The sequence below is a fragment of the Daldinia vernicosa genome (assembly GCF_022497035.1).
Source record: "Daldinia vernicosa strain CBS 139.73 unplaced genomic scaffold F5Y00scaffold_2, whole genome shotgun sequence".
NCBI classification, from domain to species: Eukaryota; Fungi; Ascomycota; class Sordariomycetes; order Xylariales; family Hypoxylaceae; genus Daldinia; species Daldinia vernicosa.
The window spans coordinates 1208274-1227271 of record NW_025953918.1 but is presented as its reverse complement, the minus strand read 5'-3'; the positions used below and the strand labels follow the sequence as shown (position 1 = coordinate 1227271).

General features: G+C 44.7%; 6 protein-coding genes across 6 annotated transcripts; all 6 read left to right on the top strand.

Moving 5' to 3' along the window:
• Positions 1-1372: 1372 nt before the first annotated feature.
• Positions 1373-3600, top strand: F5Y00DRAFT_224327 (histone H2A.Z). The gene is made up of 5 exons (XM_048005985.1): positions 1373-1395; positions 1495-1603; positions 1701-2121; positions 2586-2717; positions 2837-3600. Exons 3-5 carry the CDS (start codon positions 2011-2013, stop codon positions 3023-3025), a joined length of 432 nt encoding a protein of 143 aa, XP_047869957.1. The 5' UTR covers positions 1373-1395; positions 1495-1603; positions 1701-2010; the 3' UTR covers positions 3026-3600.
• Positions 3601-6578: 2978 nt separating this feature from the next.
• F5Y00DRAFT_224325 (uncharacterized protein) lies at positions 6579-8323 on the top strand. Its single transcript, XM_048005984.1, has 3 exons — positions 6579-7309; positions 7368-7440; positions 7502-8323. The coding sequence occupies exons 1-3, from the start codon at positions 6923-6925 to the stop codon at positions 7927-7929; spliced, it is 888 nt and encodes a 295-aa protein (XP_047869956.1). The 5' UTR covers positions 6579-6922; the 3' UTR covers positions 7930-8323.
• Positions 8324-9642: 1319 nt separating this feature from the next.
• Positions 9643-11395, top strand: F5Y00DRAFT_64960 (uncharacterized protein). Its single transcript, XM_048013958.1, has one exon. The coding sequence runs from the start codon at positions 10006-10008 to the stop codon at positions 11236-11238; it is 1233 nt and encodes a 410-aa protein (XP_047869955.1). The 5' UTR covers positions 9643-10005; the 3' UTR covers positions 11239-11395.
• A 323-nt stretch (positions 11396-11718) lies between these two features.
• F5Y00DRAFT_224321 (P-loop containing nucleoside triphosphate hydrolase protein) lies at positions 11719-13390 on the top strand. Its single transcript, XM_048005983.1, has 3 exons — positions 11719-12098; positions 12160-12803; positions 12859-13390. The coding sequence occupies exons 1-3, from the start codon at positions 11962-11964 to the stop codon at positions 13248-13250; spliced, it is 1173 nt and encodes a 390-aa protein (XP_047869954.1). The 5' UTR covers positions 11719-11961; the 3' UTR covers positions 13251-13390.
• Positions 13391-13612: 222 nt separating this feature from the next.
• Positions 13613-15601, top strand: F5Y00DRAFT_64912 (uncharacterized protein). The gene has a single exon (XM_048013956.1). It carries the CDS (start codon positions 13743-13745, stop codon positions 15036-15038), a length of 1296 nt encoding a protein of 431 aa, XP_047869953.1. The 5' UTR covers positions 13613-13742; the 3' UTR covers positions 15039-15601.
• On the top strand, positions 15602-18961 carry F5Y00DRAFT_64913 (protease S8 tripeptidyl peptidase I). The gene is made up of 9 exons (XM_048013957.1): positions 15602-16430; positions 16489-16645; positions 16714-16820; positions 16872-17212; positions 17266-17386; positions 17442-17659; positions 17737-18542; positions 18616-18722; positions 18788-18961. Exons 1-9 carry the CDS (start codon positions 16165-16167, stop codon positions 18834-18836), a joined length of 2172 nt encoding a protein of 723 aa, XP_047869952.1. The 5' UTR covers positions 15602-16164; the 3' UTR covers positions 18837-18961.
• The last annotated feature ends 37 nt before the right edge of the window (positions 18962-18998 follow it).

Genomic DNA, 18998 nt, shown 5'->3' with positions numbered 1-18998 from the left:
ACTTGAATACATGACACCAAATAGATCCGTACGGACCCTGAGTAAATAATCCCAATCTACACCCAAAAGGGAAGTACTACTCGGAAGTTGGCTATTTTAGTCATAATCGCCTGGTTTAGGCGGTACAAGACGCTCCAAAATTAGGGTCTTAGATTTCGAAAACGGGATTTTATATGACATTCGTAACACTTAGCATTATTCCTTTCGAGTGACTGTTTATAGTTTACGTACGGATTAAAGTAAAAGTTATAGAAAGTGTTACCCTAAGGTTCTCACCACTGTTAGATATTGGGTGCCTAGTAACTTAAACGTATGTTATATCGGAAGTCACTGTCAACAATAGAATTTATTATGTACTTAATTACACTCTAGGTATCGTATCTAATAACAGTCCTTCCCACTCGGTTAATGGGGATTCCTTGCCGGTAATAGATCGGATGTGACAGTTTGTGTACGAGAACAACGGAACAGGTAATCTATAATATGTAGAAGTTACTATATGTTGGATGAGCACATGTAGATTATGGTTATTAAAGCCTTACGAAAAAGGATTAAAGTTGGCCGTCTATCATGTTTGCCGCAATGAGGAAACTTGAAGTTTAGGTACAGCCTTCCAATCTCATATATAAAGAATCAGAAGTATAGTATCTCCTAAACAATAACACCTCTCCTCACTACTATATAGGCTTACATTGAATTTTATTATATGCTCACTTTTTAAGTTTGTATAACTACTGTTAGTTATATCTTGCCAGTCTCTCTACTTTCCTACTAGTTATAATAGGTACCTAGCTCTATTAAAGTTTTCTTCTAATTCATTCACTCAATGCATGTGATATACCATTTCCTATCTCCCAGGAATGGCATATAAGCCCTTAGTTGTTTACCTTGGTAATAGGATTCTCTTTGAGATTATCTGAGAGTTGCATTTAAGGTGGTGTAGGTAACTGGTGGGTTGGTACATAGATACTTCCAAGGTTCTAAAAAACAAGGATCGTGTGGCTGTGGAGTTAATGCAAGCCACACTGCTTCGGCTGATGGGTTTCCACCTATTGGAAGCTAGCGGATTGACGTAGATCTCCATCCAAACGACCACAGCTAATCTACATTCCAATATCAAAGTCTACCTTCTTATGCGTGATCCTTTTTACGCAGCACTTCCTCCATCGCTTTGGACTACTTCGAATCTGGAGTCTTAGTCGCCTACTTTAATCGGAAGTGTAAAAATGGCACTAACACGGTTTAAAATGCGGCATGTACGCTGCCGTCGCTCTTCGTCAAACTTCATGCCGACATCCCCTTGACTACCTAACCTTGCTGGTCTACTGCAAGTAATTGATGCTTCGTCACATTCGCACCTCTCAACTCCGGGTAGTTTATAACTGCTCTAATAATGTGAGTATGTCAACGAAGTGATTACTGCTCCCTTTTTGCCTTTCGGTCTACATTAGTTGGTGTAGCCCTCTTCTAATAACTTTCCTGACATTCATCAAGACAACCCTCTTCTCTAACCAAGCGGCTGATGATGATAGCCGGAGATTTACCGGCAGTCACGTCGTAGCTGGATAAGGCTTAGTGTCATGGAAAAGCTAGGCGCTATAAGGTGGGGTCATTTTCTACCCTCGGGGCTTCTGGAAGCAAGATTTGATGCCTACCTCAGTGCTTCAGTGCCTATAACACAGCCTGATCAACTGCAATAGAGCATTGAGTCAATCCAAATAGGCAAGCAGCAGCCTACTACAGGTAGCTCACAGCTTTCCTTTCCGCCCCAACCCGCCTGCAATATAGCCCGCCCCTTCCAACTACACCGCGCCGCCTCTCGATTTTCCAGCGCCTCCGAATAATAAAAAACACAAACAACGAAAACAATTTTCACCGACAAACAAACCCGACGCGAAAGTTCAACTATCCACCCCCCAAACCGACACCATCTTTTATTCGTCGCGCCGAAACCCGTTCGATTTTATTAGCATTAATAAAATATCGATTTCGCCCACATTAGTATAAACAATGGCTGGTGGAAAAGGCAAATCATCTGGCGGCAAGAGTTCGGGCGGGAAGACTTCGGCTGCTGAAGCTCCCAAGAAGCAGCAGAGCCATTCTGCTCGTGCTGGACTTCAGGTAAGATGCTATTTTGTCATATACTATTAACGCATCGCGATTATTTCTACCGGTCTGGTCTGTGGAGATGCCCATGTCTCCGCAACATCGAGCTCCCGTCGATATCGCCCGCGTACCCCTCGATTCGCAGAATGACACGCACCTCTTTCTACACAACACGTACTGTCCAACCGCCACTTGGGATTGTATTATAATAACGAGTTCCATACCCGGTCATAATGGAGCTGTGCGGATGTCATTGGGCTGATTATATTTTTCGTCTTCATCTCCTTACGTATATAAACCGAACTCATCGAAATACTCGGGGGCATGCAATGCGATGCGATGCGATATTGGCACTCTTCTCTTTCCTAAGACCCAGTGCACTGTTGCTTTTATTTGGCTTACATCTGCAACCGCGCTTTTTTAATCATGATAAAGATATACTGCTCTTGTAGTCGAGTTTTGCTAACAGAACGTCATAGTTCCCCTGTGGTCGTGTTAAGCGTTTCTTGAAGCAAAACACACAGAACAAGATGCGCGTTGGCGCCAAGGCTGCCGTCTATGTTACAGCCGTTCTCGAGTATCTGACTGCCGAAGTCCTTGAGCTCGCAGGCGTGAGTCATCCTCTTTGTTTTCCCTGTGTCACGTTGCCACTATACTTGCATAAACTCTGCCTCGTTTCTGGTTCCACCGATTACCATATAAGAATGGAAACCAACTAATATCCTCGTAGAATGCCGCCAAAGACCTGAAGGTTAAGCGTATTACTCCTCGTCATCTCCAACTCGCCATCCGCGGTGACGAAGAACTGGACACGCTGATTCGTGCAACTATCGCTTTTGGTGGTGTTCTACCCCACATCAACCGTGCCCTACTACTCAAGGTCGAGCAAAAGAAGAAGAATAAGGCGATCGAAGCATAAGCTACCCGCGATCTTTGTGGTTTGGAGTTTCCAGTGTATACGCTCTTTCGTTTCTGGGTGTTTCTGTTACGTGGAACGAGGTTCTCTGCCTTTAGAGACAGGAAGCCCGGCCTTGCAACCTTAAGACGGTTGTCACGACGGCATAATTGCGGAATTATGACTGCGCTGAGTCTTTTTCGGCTCTGGGTTGGCTGCTTGTTATGACATCTTATAGGAGATCTGAAGCAGGTCAAAAGCGCTCATTAGGTGATGCTGGCAAGGCTTGTAGCTGGGCGTGTAGCTGGACGTGCCAGCTTTGATGATTCATTCGTAGGGATGGGTTGAGATACAGACTACCGTGCTATTCTTTTGAGGCCTTGCTAAAGGCAGCAAACAATACTACATTGCTTCGATTTGTATAGTATTCTCGGCAGCTTGATATATGACGCGGCGTTGTATTCTCATGAGGAACTCTTTACAGCGCGTCTTTTATCGAAGTTGAAAACATGCTTGACCCTAGGTTCATAATTATTCCTTCTACGTGACATTCGGAAATCGCCTTTTCGTACCAGATAACTTCAAGGAGAATATAAATCATATCACGTATATATAGACTCCAGGCCCTATATTGTAGAATATGTGTCATGGTATATTCAGTTTCGACATTGTTCTCAGTTACTCTAAAAGGTACATGATACATACATACCATAACCCGTAGATAACATGTGATAGCTGTGCTCTCAGGAAGAAACTACTGCTGACTTTAGAACTAATGATAGTGAGAGAGAAAGACTGTTGTCGTAATTTTATATAGGTAACTAGTTTTCTTTTCATGCACTACTATACTATTAGGATTCTAAACGATAGTTATACCTAAAACAAAAGATACAGTTTTAGTTGCCCATGACGTTTACGTTGTATCTAAGCAAAAACCACGGCGGAAGCAAGCTCGTTGGTACGTTGTTACTTCACACGACGAACAATCTAACAGTCGAGATCTATGATGCAAAGTATTTTGAGGCAATACATTCTTTCGTGTGTTTATAGCCCCGAGAGGACAAGCTAAGAATTCGGCCAATCTAATACATCAATCAGGTATATTTTACCTTAAAGAATATGGTTCGTAATGTATTTGAACCTAGGTCCTTTGATATATATACCTAGTTAATATGATACCTGAGTATTATATAAACTGCGTTTTTCCTAGCACCAGCTCTTTATGCTATGCCTCAACGGTCCAGGGATCTAGCAATTATCGTAAGCCAAGTCATGTGAGGATTGTAGAACTGGTGATTAAAATGCTATGTACGTTACTGCAAGGATGCGCGGTTACACGAAAAAAACTAAGAATATAACCGACGCTTGACAGCTGATAGTTACAGCTTTCCGCCCTAGATTTTTAGTAGCCCAGGGATTCGCCAACTAGAATTTGGTGTATCCTTTGCGATACCTATTTTGAGATTGCATCATAGCTTCTCGGACATATAATCTTGATTATCGCTTGATGGTTTATAAGCTAAGCATGTGATATTATCTAAATACCGGTCAAATACCTGTGATATATGTAGGTAGACAGTAGCTGTCTCTTTTCACAGTGGGAAAACTATCGGTTTATAGGCGTGGCAGAAAAGGTAAAATATCCCATCGTAAAGGATCTGCTTTGCATAGTACCTTGACCCTGTCTCCAAATGGTTTAACTTTCTTCAGCTGATATCCCTTGCCCCCACTGGAAACTAGGTATGCGCTTTCGGGTACTTCCATGTTGACCGCTGCTTAAAGGGGTCTATCCACACTTGATATATTAGGTAGATTTTCGTAATCACGAGGCCTGCTTTCTGGGATTCCGCATCGCTCTATCCGTGCTAGGGTCTTTTTAGCACTACTCTATAGAAACGCTAGTAATTGTTGAGGATAATCGTGATAGAGGATAATTTTCAGATCACGTACGACATTTCGCTCTCTTCCCTTGCTTCGGAAATGTGGCGTCGTATAGCTTGAAGAGTCGTATGATCACTCTTATTCAGCTATCATATATCAACTCACACGATATTTTGCAGCGCCGAGTAGGACAGCGTCAACGGAATTTTCTACGAAGCTGCCAGGATCTGTAACGTCGATTAAGGTAGTAAATTCTTGAAACTAAACAAATACCAAAATTCCCACCCAAGGTATATACCTATATAGAAGGCTCAACTACTTTGAGCTTTAGGGACCTATGTATGACGAAGAGAGACTTGACGAAAAGACATACTGAATGCGATAAATTATTTACATAGCAGCATGCGAAAGTTCCTCGAAAACATCAAGATATCTTTGCGGTTTAAGTGATCTTGAATATCCACTCGTCATCCTTTTAGAGCTTAGAGGCTCTTACTAGCTTTACTAGCTTTACTAGCTTAGAATTATGTCCACGTATTAATTACATAGTATATGGGGTTGGGAACGGCTGCATCCGATCGGCATCGAAACTCGAACTCCTGCTTCTAGAAGGAATTGTGAGATTTTAGTTGATCCATTACCACGGTTAAATTCGACGACTATCCACACGTTTGGAAACCAATGAAAGACGACTATTCGCGGTTACTGATGCCGGGGGCAACTATGTCATTTCGCGCGGTGAAGAATCTTAGTTCTTCTCCGCTATATAGGTGCCGATGCAATATAATTTTTCGATGCACCGTAGGAGAAGGAATAAAATTATGGTAGCAAACAAAGCCACGTGGCATACCTTTGATAAGAGCCTAATGCCTTTGGGCACTATTGTACATTTTTTACATTGCTAAAAAAAAAAAATTTGTTTCGCTTGAATTACGAGTGTGGTTAAGATCTGTGTTCCTGCTGCTGTCCAAGCTGTCTGACAAATTCACTAGGAAATAACCCGCGATGAGGTAACCGAGAAACCCCGGGAAGGGAGATGACGATGTCTTCTGCTTTTCAATATACCCTTGTCTATGGTGTCTGCAAGACGATCGGCGCTTGGCGGTCAGTCAAAAAGTGCGGTGCATTATTTTCTTTAGTTAACTACTTTTTTTGGGCCTATAGTTTAACCGTTAGTTACCTACCTGGTACCTGTTATTAATAAGTCTTTTAAGCTTATAGTTAACTAAGCAAATGACGCCTCTTATAGTTTAAGGTTGCATGCATTCGCCTAATTGGACTTTGCTTTTACAATTCGGTAGTTAAGCTTATTTTTGTTTCCTTGTCTTTTAAACCCCTTTGGTAAGGTCTTGACATTATTTGACAGGTACCTTACCTGGATACATGGTGTGGAACATTATCGGCCGAAGCTATTTGTCTTTGCTTTAAGAATCAATTGATGCTATCTGAAACGTGCAGCTGCGCTAACGCAAGACTAACTGGCCTGCACTTTTGACAGTCCCTGGCATTCTTGGTAGTCCTGGTAGTCCAGGTAGTCCTGGTAGTTGGTGCCAGCACTAAGAGGGTCCGCCAACCCAGGACTTGAATACTCTAGGTTAGTAAATCGTCACATCAAGCAAAACTTGTGGGGACCTCTGGCAGTGATGTGGATTATTCGTGGTCTGCGTTATAGAATGCAACTTATTAAACCTAGCAACCCAGGAACCCAGTAACTTGTCCCACTGTATATTTATTAGGGCTTTGGGGTTTTTCTCGTCTTTCCAGTAAATCTCAGACCTCATACCTCTTGATCTGGTTATACTTTTAAAAAGGCCATTTTGGTAAGGCAGAGAGCGAAAGAAGCATTATCCAAGTTGTGCGGGCGGCGAGCTGTGCTTCCTGGTATATGTCTCGTCGTTTAGGATCGGGAACTTTAAAATCTACCTCTTATCCCCACTTCGTTACCATTTCGAGGCGAACTTTGCGTAGGAATCGTTAGCATAAGACTATTCCGCTCTACTAGGTAGTGAAGAAAATACGGCCAACTTTGTTCTTAGCACGATGGGGACAATCCGAGATCTCCGCGCGGGCCGCTCGAATCAACCCTGGGTTGATTTTCTGGATAACGAGATCGCTACAACTGACTCGCAAACCGCCAGGCATGCAATCGTCAAAATCTTCAGACGTTCCCTTTTTTCGGCGAGGGGGTGTCTACCTTCAGATGCGGCTCTGCAGATAGATACTTACTATGAAGAAACATATCTGGCGTCCAACCCGGCGCTGAAAGACCAGGATGACAAAGGCATGATCGAATTCCTTACCGGACTTTACGGAGTTGTCTCCGACTTGGTTTTAATCATACCCTACCACCACGGTTTACAATACGCCATCATTGACTTACTCTTCGAACTTCGACATCTACCGTCGAGGCAGATCAAAATTGAAAATGTACGCGGATTTCTTCTATTATACGAATTGTTAACCTTTACTTACACTTGCGCCGCAGGAGGATTACATTGTCTACGAGCACGAACCCATAATCGAAAGGATGATGGGTCAGAAATGGGAAAACCACTCCCGTATGGACCTAAGAGCTCTCCATAAGCAGCCAGTATCTTGTCACGCTAACTTGGCTTATAGCAAAAGATGACACTAACCCAGAGGAGCTCGAGAGGAAGTGTGAAGAATGGGTCAACATTTCCGCCTTCATTGCCCGCTGTATCGAAGCTGGTTTCAACGACCAATTCAAAGAGAAGTGTAAATTCCCCTGCGTGGACATTCCGAAAGCTCTCGAGGAGGACAACCCCCCTGGAGTTAGGCGTAGCTGCTTAATAAGAGTGGCAGTGCAGTACATCATGATAGCAGGCCACAAGATATGCCAGCAGAAGATCGGAAAAGGCAAAACTGAAGAGCAACAAATGTGGCTCGGAAAGTGGAAGATCTGGGCAGAGAAGCTGCTCCAACTTGCCGAGCGAAATGAGCTTGAGCCAGGCCTGACGTCCGAAGTGCGAGAGGCCCACGGGACCATGGTGGCATTGCAACCTCGCTTATTCAAGTTTACACGTTAGATAACGAGATCGTACGAGGTGTTCGGGCGAGTTATTCGCCTCGGGAATTTTGGTATCTTGGTGAGGTGGCCAGACCATGATTCACTATTTTCAATGTTTTCACGTCTCCTAGGTATATTTCCACTTGCAGCGTGGTTGCTTTAGGGGGCGTTTATGTGCTAGATTTCAATTCCCCCTCAGTGGATCAGATTACGTTGGATGGTTGGTACCAGGGGCTCGAGCTTTTGTTAGGAGGCGTTTTACGAGCGTCGTGTGTACTCGGATTCTTTGCAGTGGCTTCCTTTATTCGCGGGGGTCTTCACGTTACTGGGGTTTACTCGATCTTTCTATCTAGATAGGTAGACAATAGATTGGGCGCGGAAGTAGGTAGATCAACTTGATACGTCGAATTGAAGTAGAACGTGATTTTGAGCACATGGTGTAAAGCGTGGAGTAGAGCAGTGAGCCATGATATAACTGGTATTAATATGTCTTTTTTCCCCGTTAGGATTATTCATCCGAAATCAAAGTATGTTGCAGTTTCATGCTAAGCCTTTATTCTATCTATCTCTGCTCGGTTAGTATATAGCTTCATCATAGTTTTTACATAGTAAGTTGTAATTAAGTACATTTTGTCTACCAAATGTTCTATTCTAAGTATCTAGGTAGGTAGGCTAGGTGCGCATACTAATTAAGAACGAATCTAAAAATGCTATTTTGGAATTTAAAATAAATAGACACATAGGACTATGAATAAGCTAGACATCCTTATCACTAATAAAGTCTCTTTGATATCGATGTCCATTATTGAACGTGTAGATTGACATGCGCTCCGCTATAATTATAATTAAACAGTTAGTTAGCTACATATATTAGATACTATACTTAGCCGTTTTATCGTTGCTTGTACTCTCTGGGAACCAATTATTAGACTGGAACATGTCCACTCGAATTTCAGGGGTACCTTATATGGTTCATAAGTCTTCTTCTATTACACTCAACTAAATAGTAACCCATACCCTTGTAGTCATTAGGTATATCTTCTACTTATAGAGTTCAAGATGTATAATATATATCATTGTCTAATGCGACCTGGGTTATGGCGAATGGAGGCATTCAAATATTGCGTAGTATGTGTGATCTCTGCGGGTTATGATAATTCGGACATGAAGCGTAGGGTGACTTAGATGTATAGGCCTATGTATGCTACAAACTTGGCCATTCGTCTACCAAATCCTTCCATATCTCCAGCCCTTGAACCGTCTTTGTTTTATAATTATACACGACGGCACCGCCATCCTTCCCATTTTCCTGCTCCTCTTATTCCGCTTTGTCGTCCGAGTGTTGCTGCTTTACGATCGACGGCCAATCGATCTGCCTTGTCTGTCTGATACTCACCCCTTTGTTGTTGGTCAATGAGCAGAGCACCAAGCTATCACCTCATCAACATCACGTGTATCCTCTCTACAAGGAGTGAATGAAAATACATGTCCCACAAAGGGTGTAAGATAAATTACCGGCGTGTATGTCCTTCGGATCTACTAGTGCCTCAACTTTAAGTCGAGTGAGTCGAGCCATGTATGAATTCCAGAACCTTTGTTACGAAGACCTGAACAAAGTGTTCACATCTTGTATAAGTGTTTCCCACTTCGATGTAGGGCGAGGTTTGTAAGATAAGATAACCGACTGTATATATTAGATTGGATTCTATTCCAAAAGTTCGTTTCCAGCACAGTCGATTTCCTTATTCCAATTTCTCTCTCATGATTTCCTTTCTAGTTGTGTTCTCTCTAAATCAGTCATTCTTTCTTCTACACTCCTTACCGAGACCCATAGTCTCATCTAATATTGAAACCAATTACTCTCCTTATTATAATATTTTCTTACCATAGACCCTAGAGGTCCTGTACAGTTTGACGAATCATCAGCAAGGTAATTTTATGGAGTTAGGAAACGCAGATTGGGTATCACCAGTTATAGCCTTTTTACCGTTCATATTTTGCAAGCAAATAGCTCGTCTCACATAATTGTCGTTCAACCGGCCGTTCTAGTATCATATATATATAAGAAAGCAAAAATAATACGGGGGGGAAAGCCATGCCTTCGCGTAGAGTCTTGCCGATGCTCTCCATATTTTCAAGGAAGTCCACGACTCCGACAGCACCTCCTACTTCTTCACCACCACCTGATATCCGAACTACTCCTATTCCCTTGACTCCGCCTGCTCGCCTACATCTTCGACACATCTTGCCCTCGACACCAGATGGCCTGCCTACACCACCTCCACCTCCTCGGAAACCGCTCCCCTGGTTGTGGCAGTGCCACTCATGTGACACTGTCTACCGGATCGGCTGCACTCGTCGCTGCCTTGTCTGTTCTCACAACTATTGCCTCTCAGCAACTCCTCTAAAGACACTCAAGGGCAAGAAACGTCGCCGTAGTGGGATGTGTGCTTCTGAGTTCGACTACAACGGGTGGGAAGAATGGGGGGCGTGGCGTCGGAAAGTCCTCAGCATGGAGACTGTCAGCCGGACAGAAAGGCAGCGTCGGCAGGCCTTCTTCCATGAGTCACACAATTGCATGGTCGATTGCAACTATCCTTCTGAATGCCACCATGTTAGACATAAGGTACGATCAGAAGAATTCAGGAAGACGTTGCTTGAGGCACTTCCAGAGGAGCCACAATCTCCACCAATTGTTGCCAGTGTGCCGATGAGCCCTGACGACGACCTGCCTCTGAACGTGGCGAGAACAGTGCTAGAAGAAGAGGACAAGGGAAACGGGCATAGAAGTCCTACAAGTCCTAGAAGCCCGCTCGGTGAAATGAGTTTCCCCGAGAATGAATCTGGGCCGGGGGAGGATAAAGTATGGTGGGCCGACACTGAGGAACATGATAAAAACATCAAATCGACCCAGGAGATTCAGAAGCTCACTGACGAGCCAGGGGGGCCAGGTAAGGCTGGCTCCCCCACTGACGGTGCCGAAGACTTCGATTCCGAAACTTTATACGCTGCCTTAGCAGAAGACGAAAACATGATGCCTCTTGACCTAGTCGACTACGTCGCAAGTACACGACGCGAATCAAAAGAATTCAGTCGAGAGCATCCTAAGCATAGCAGTAAATTAACTGTTCGGAATTTGACCGACGCCGATAGGTGCGAAGATTGGGAAGAGTCAACGGATAGTGATTCTGACGGTGGTTCCATGTTATCATTACCTTCTTCGTCTTCGTCGCTTGATGGGGAATGGCTACTGGCTAGCGAATTTGTACCCGCTTCCGAGGCTGGTAGTGAACGGGACGAGAACAAGTTTGAAAAGAAATTAGAATAATTAAGGCAATAATCGAACCTGGAAGTTCGTTTTTGTGGGATTAACGGGTTGATATTAGCAACAAGGACTAGTATCGGTAATTTTATATTCTTACATACGCAGCGAACATGAGTTTTAGATATATTACATTATGAGGACACATGATACCCTCTTTCAATTCATATATATAGTTATGTTGGTGTCCTTTCGCAGTAGTAAGATCATCCAATATCTTAACTTACTGGATTCATGCACTTAGTTTAGTTACCTAAGGTATGAAAGTGTTCATGGACTTTATAGGTGTAAAGCTGAGATCGCTGATGGGAATTTGGGGTTAAAATAGAAAAGAGGTACTTTGTACCCTGCCTCCCTCGCCTTTTAGTGCATGTGGGGTCGGATATTTATGCACCTATCATGTACATAAGGTAGGTACCTTATCTGGTACGAAGTACATGCATGCAGGTACATCTTTGGAGGTATTAATGTACCTCCATTTTTACCCCTACCAGTCGAACGAAGACGCGTTAAGCATATTCAATTTACGCGTCTTCTACCGAAATTCTGGAATCGAATTTAACAGAAACATCCACACTCTTATCGTAAGGAAGATTTGCGACTTTTAAGAGAAGTGGACGCCGACGAGAGAAGTCAATATAATAGGTATTTCCTCAGGGAAGCTTTCTATTGCCGAATTTCACGATATCGAGTAGCTACGGTACCATCGCCGACCCTTAAAATTTCAACATGTCCGACTTCGAAGATGAGATGGATATTGATGCCCCTCCGAAATCTAACGACATCACATTTTCTTCCGATAACACCGCTAAGGGTAAACGTAGTGCTGCAAACCTGCCTGTTGAAGCAGAAGACTCCTTACCATGGTAGGATTATCACAATACTTCTAATATACCCCCCGTTCCCAATTGCTAAACTGAATGCTAGGGTTGAGAAGTACCGACCTGTTTCCTTAGCCGATGTATCAGGCCACCAAGATATTCTAGCTACCATTAATAAGTTCGTCGATTCGAACCGATTACCCCATCTCCTTCTCTACGGGCCCCCGGGAACTGGCAAGACATCCACCATCCTGGCACTTGCGAGACGCATCTATGGGGCAGAGAATACGCGACAGATGGTCCTAGAGTTGAATGCTTCAGACGATCGAGGTATCGATGTCGTTCGTGAGCAGATCAAGACCTTTGCTTCGACGAAGCAGATATTTACGATGGGCGGGGCTTCACGTCCCGGTGGCGTGGCAAGCTATAAGCTCATTATCCTGGACGAAGCTGATGCGATGACGAATACCGCTCAGATGGCCTTACGAAGAATCATGGAAAAGTATACTGCAAACACGCGATTTTGTATTATCGCCAACTATACCCACAAATTGTCACCCGCATTGCTGTCTCGATGTACACGCTTCAGATTTAGTCCTCTAAAAGAAGATGATATTCGGGTCTTGGTGGATAAAGTTATTCTGGAGGAGGGAGTCAAAATTACAGGCGAGGCTACGGATTCACTGGTTAAGTTGAGTAAAGGGGACATGCGACGAGCACTAAATGTGCTTCAGGCTTGTCATGCATCTAGTAAGCCTTCCTAGCCTTTAGAAATACTATTGCTCCTTAATGCTGACTTAATAAGGCACGCCGATGCAGCCAAAAGACGCGCCTAAGGTCCCCGAGAAAGATATCGTTAGGGAAACCATTACGACTGAGACCATATACAATTGTATAGCAGCCCCACCTCCTGATGCGATCACGAAAATTGCTAGTACGCTACTCGCGACTAGCGACGTAACCACTTGTCTGTCGACGATCAATACGCTGAAGGTGGCTAATGGCCTCGCGTTGGCGGACATAATCACAGCATTGTCGGAACAATTGGTAAAGATGGAGGTGAAGCCCGAGGTTATGATTAGATGGCTTGATGGCCTAGCGGAGATAGAATATAGAGTGTCTGCCGGTGGAAGCGAGGCTATTCAAACAGGTGCCGTGGTAGGTGTAGTAAGAGAGGGTTGTGAGCTTATGGGATGAGGAATGACGTTAACATGAAGAGCTTGAGGGTTGATAAGTGCATGAGGACTGATGGAACTATTAGACAAGATTCCCACTCAAGTATTTAATGAATCAATCTTGACTCATGTCCACCTTTATTACGTTCGAATTAGAGGTCCTTTGATTTTCACGAATTGTAAGATACCTTTTATATCCAGACCTTCAGAGGTATTCGTATAATTACCTAGGTACGGATTACTTAATATACCTAATATATTAGTATTGTTAATTGCATGCCCCGTATTTTATAAACGCAGGATTCTGCACATGCATCAAACGGACTTTGTTTCGCGTAGTTGAGTTTCACAATCAAACGACAATTGGTAACTTTTTAACCTTGACTTTCATGACCCAGTCATTAGATCTTATCTGTGTGTATCGTGTATCTCATCGGCGTTACCACATATTATACATATCATATCAGACTTATATATTTAAGGTTTATTTAAGGCCTATCTTTCAAACACTACAATGATGGGCGTGATGATTCCAGAGATACTATGCTTAATCTGCTCGCACCTCGATATCGAAGACATCCGCAGATTCCGACTATGCTGTAAAGCTTTCGCAGACGCTGGTGCTTGTTTCGCCTTCCGGGAGATTATATTTTATCTGCATCCCCACGATTTTGACATGCTCCGGCACATTTCTCTACATCCTATTGCGTCCAAGAATGTCCGCTCTCTGATTTATGTTGGCCATACTTTAGAATCGCCTAAGAAATCCTGGGATGAATTTCAAAAATACTATTCTGACATTCGAAGCGTAGAAAAGATCATAGCCCAGCATGCGAATGAAACACCGCCACCACGTATAGGAAACCAGCAGCTCCTGAGGCTCTACAAGAATTACGAGGTCGCTATCGACGAGCAGGAGAAAATGCTGAATAATAAAGAAGATATATCTTGCCTCAAAGAGGTCATTTCTCGCTTTTCGTCGCTTCAGGAAATCACCATGTCAACCCAGTTTGAGTTTGGGCGTGGTACCCGCAAGACTCCATTTGAAGGATGTCTAGTCAAACCAGGTGACGAGTTAACACCGATGGGATGTCGGCAGCTTGATTCTCTCCTATCTGCTGTCTTCGAGGCCGACATCAAGTTAAGGAGACTTACTGCCGGTACGTTCAGCTGGCAGTTCTTCCAGAAGCCGGCCGTTGAACTTCGACATACCCTTTCCTTTTCTTCTAACCTTACGTGTCTCGAGCTATGTATCGATACCGGCGAGGAATATTTCCGTGTTGGCGTTGCGGAAGATGTACTTGGCGGAACAGAGGTTCCGCAGTGTCGCCATCTGTTAGAAACGGGATTATTGCGCGACTTCATCAAATCGTTATCTCAGCTACAGACGTTGTCTGTCGTTTTTAACTGGCATTCGGATGAACACGGATATGCTGCACGGCTCGAGGATATAATGGAGCCGAAGCATAGATGGGAACATCTCGACAGTCTGACGTTGGGAAATATTACATGCGAACGGCATGACCTAATGTCTATGCTCAGAAGACATAAAGGCACTCTCAAGGCGTTATGTCTCCGAGACATTCGGCTGAGAAGTACGTCATGGCGGTTGCTTCTCCCCAAGATTCGGAAGACGATGAACCTAGACGAAGCTTGTATTTGCGGCGAGTTGTATGGGCAAGAGGAAGACTCGCCATATGAAGAATATTGGGATCTTGCATTACCAGACACCTTCGAGGACGTGCTCCGCGATGACGTTAATGACTACTTGGTCAATGACAACATCAGGCGTTGCCCTCTTAATGATTAGAACGGCCACCTTGAGTGATGTCTACTAACGAAAGGCGGGAGTGCTATAACTAAGATTGTCTTATTGGCAGTCCTATTTGAATCATCGCGAGAATCCTAACGACATGATCTTGCCATAAGGACCTTGTAGTGGGAAAATCGAAATCTTCTCAGCTGCTGTACTTACGATTAACCGCCGTAAGTAGTCTGGACCTTGTAGTCGGAGTTTGGCACAGGAAGCTCATCTGAGTCGCGAGACTGAGGTCTATGCCCCCGCGAGTTTAGCCCTTTCTCAAGTTTGAGAATTTGGGTAAGGTCTGAGAATAACAATATTCGTACTCGGAGTTTATGAGGGCCGTGAAATATGACTGGCCTTGATTAACTTTGAGTGATAAGAGGGGTTACCGCCGCATACCGTGCGGTGGTAGTACTGTCATGAACGCCGGTTATATACACTGCGGACCGGTAAATCCTGATTAGTTTAATAAGCCTTCATGAGCACAGATATGACGGGGTGTTTCTTATCGTATAGAATTCAACTACACCCTCGTGTTCTCCTTGTGCATTATCCTTCTTCCCGTCTACTGGGATGGATCATTTATTAACGATTACCCTGATATCGAGCCTCAGGTGACGCTCAAACTTACGTCCATGGCATCAAACCAGAGAAAAGTCCGGGGAGCCTTGGTACGATTTTAGCCGAGTCCATATTCACCAATCTGACCTTTCCATGTATTGGGGTTACCGGCTTCTGACCTGAGCTCATGGGATAACCTTGTAGGTACTACAATTAATAAATCTCCAAATATTCTAACGTCACTCCTCTTATTCTACCCTTGCTAACATGCGGCAACCATTGATTATAAGGGAAAGCAAGATTAAACTAATTGGCTCACATATACATTTACCCGCGCTCAGCGAGAGTGGACAGTCGTATATTTCTGGCCTTGGCTTGAGCAATGCCGAAAGCGGTCGTCGGCATGGAGGTCTCTGTGGTGTTTACACACCACTCCCACAAGCAGAGCGGAGCTAGCTTCTACAGTAGTGCTAGTATAATACGAGCACCGACTATCTCTTAAACCCCGTGCGTGGTTGCGTGGTCTCGCGTTTGCCGGCCGTTCGGTTTCCCCCTTCAAGTCGCCATCAAAATGAAGTTATTTAATTTCATTACTCTAGCGGCTTTGGCCGCGCTAGAAGTCTTTGCCGCGCCTCCTTTCCGCCAGCCGTTAAGCGCTGAATCTTCTAAGCTGAGACGAAGGATACCAGATACCCATATCCAACATGAGAAAAGAGCTGCGGTGCAAGAAAGATCCTGGACGAAGATACAGAGAGCAGTGCCTGATGCTATCTTACCTATGCGCATAGGGTTGAAGCAGCAAAATCTCCAATCAGGTCATGATTTGTTGATGGACATGTGCGGTGGCTCTTCTTATCCAAGTTGTTTCTCCAAAATAGCTAATAAGATCCCTAAGATCAAACCCCGAGTCGAAGAACTATGGCAAGCATCTCTCGGCAGAAGAGGTAGTCAACTTCTTTGAGCCGTCAGAAGCAAGTATCAAGGCAGTGGAGGACTGGCTCATCAAGGCGGGGATTCCGTCTAATACCATCTCGCAGTCTAGCAATAAACAAGTGAGCCAATACACACTATCATTTTTACACGAATAACCTTAATGGAAATCTGACTATAATTCGTATAGTGGGTACAATTCGATGCCCCTGTTAATAAAGTAGAAGATCTCTTATTGGCAGACTATTACGTGTGGGAACACGTTGATACAGGTGCTAAGAATATTGCCTGTGATGAGTGAGTGCAGCGACAGCATAGGGTACAAGCAGCGAGCTAATTATTTCTAAGATATCACTTGCCAAAAGAAGTGAGAGAGCACATTGACTACATTACGCCCGGTATTAAGTTGATGGGCTACGGGAACACGCAAGAGGCTCCATCGAAGAAACGGAGGGAAGCCAGTGTACGCCCCGTCTATCGTTTCGGTCAGCCAGTTGACGAGGGTGAACTTGCTAAGCTCAAAAGTGAGAGGAGCAAGAATGACCTCGCGACCCTTAAACGGACTACAGGACCGAACGTAGAGGGGCCTTTACGCTTTGCGAGCCCCGTGGAGCCTGCAGATGTAGCAAGCGGCAATTTCACGTTGCCTGGTGGTTGCGACCAATATATCACACCGGATTGTATTAGGGGTGCGAATGTTTCTCTTCGGTAGATATTCTCATAGACTAACCAAAACTCCTAGCTCTGTATGGCATTCCGAAAGGATCTAAGAAACACCCGGATAACAAAATGGGAATTTTCCAATCCCTCGGACAACACTACACACAACATGATCTCGACACATTTTTCTGGAGCTTCACGGAGTAAGGCAAATTCCGGTTCTTTCTAGACGCTATTAAATATGCTAATCGACCACAGCGAAATCCCGAACGGAACACATCCTGAGCTCCTTTCTGTGGATGGTGGGCAAGGAGCTACAACAAATCTTAGGCTGGCCGGCTCGGAAGCAAACCTCGATTTTCAAATGGCGTACGGATTGATATGGCCCCAGGAACCTGCACTCTACCAGGTTGACGACGAGTGGTACCAGACTAACTACGAGTTTGACCCGGAGTCATACATGGGGTTTTTTAACAGTAAGACTAACCCGCGATTCCCCTATTTAGGTACCTAAATAATGTTTTATATGACACTTGCTTATATCTTACCTTAGACCTTTGGAACGCAATCGATGGCAGCTACTGTACCTTCGAGGCATATGGCGAATCAGGTAATTGTAAACGTCCCGAGTGTCGAGACCCTGTGTACCCGAACCCGCACGACCGTGCCGGATACAGCGGGCAGCTGATGTGCGGCGTGTACAAGCCGACAAATGTCATCAGTATCTCGTATAGCGGAGCCGAAATCGATCTCCCTGCGTCTTATCAGCAGCGGCAATGCGCCGAGATTATGAAGCTCGGCTTGCAAGGCTCTACGATCATCATCTCATCAGGCGATGACGGCGTCGGCGGCTTCACATCTCCCGCTGCGCCTACTGGCTGCTTAGGTCCCGCGCGGGACGTCTTCAACCCGCAGTTCCTCGCAACCTGTCCTTATATCCTGACGGTGGGATCGACCGTCCTGCAGTCGAATGGAACCCCTGGTGTCGACTCTGAGGAGGCGACGGATAGGTTTCGGTCTGGCGGAGGATTCTCTAACATCTACGATGCGCCGGATTGGCAGAAGGATATCGTTAATAAGTACCTCGAAGAGACTAAGCTCCCGTTCGAGGGCTACGAAGGTGGTGGCGGCAACTACAGCAACGTTGATGCCGGTATAGGCCATTTTAACAAGCTAGGGAGAGCATATCCGGACGTCTCGGCCAATGGAGACCACTTCGTTATTTCGAGCGGCGGTGAATTACTGAGTATTGGCGGTACATCCGCCTCGGCGCCGCTTTGGGGGTCAGTCATTACTCTGATTAACGAGGAGCGTTTAGCGGCTGGTAAAAGCCCGGTCGGATTCGTTCATCAAGTCTTGGTAAGTACCTATTCATAGCATATTCTCGAACCAATCTCAATGAATACCTATGTTTCCTAACCACCTAGCGCAGTATTCTCACCCGGAAGTCTTCAAAGATATCACGAAGGGCGATAACCGTGCATGTAAGACGACTGGTTTCCCGGCTGCTGAGGGCTGGGACCCTGTATCGGGAATGGGGTACGTGTTTACGCATATGATTTCTGAAGATGAAGAATATGTCACTGATATGATATGAATTCTAGTACTCCGGATTACCCCAAGCTTTTGGAGCTCTTCTTGGGCTTGCCATAAAGCTTACCTTGCGGGAGGGAAGTTGACGATGTCTGTACTTTGGGATTTTGTAAAGAACTCAACGGAACCTGGTTCCTGCGAAATTTGTATTATTCTCATATAAATAGCCACCGCTTGGGTAATGGACGTATCCCTTCTACTCATCTGGTTTCTGAAGCATTG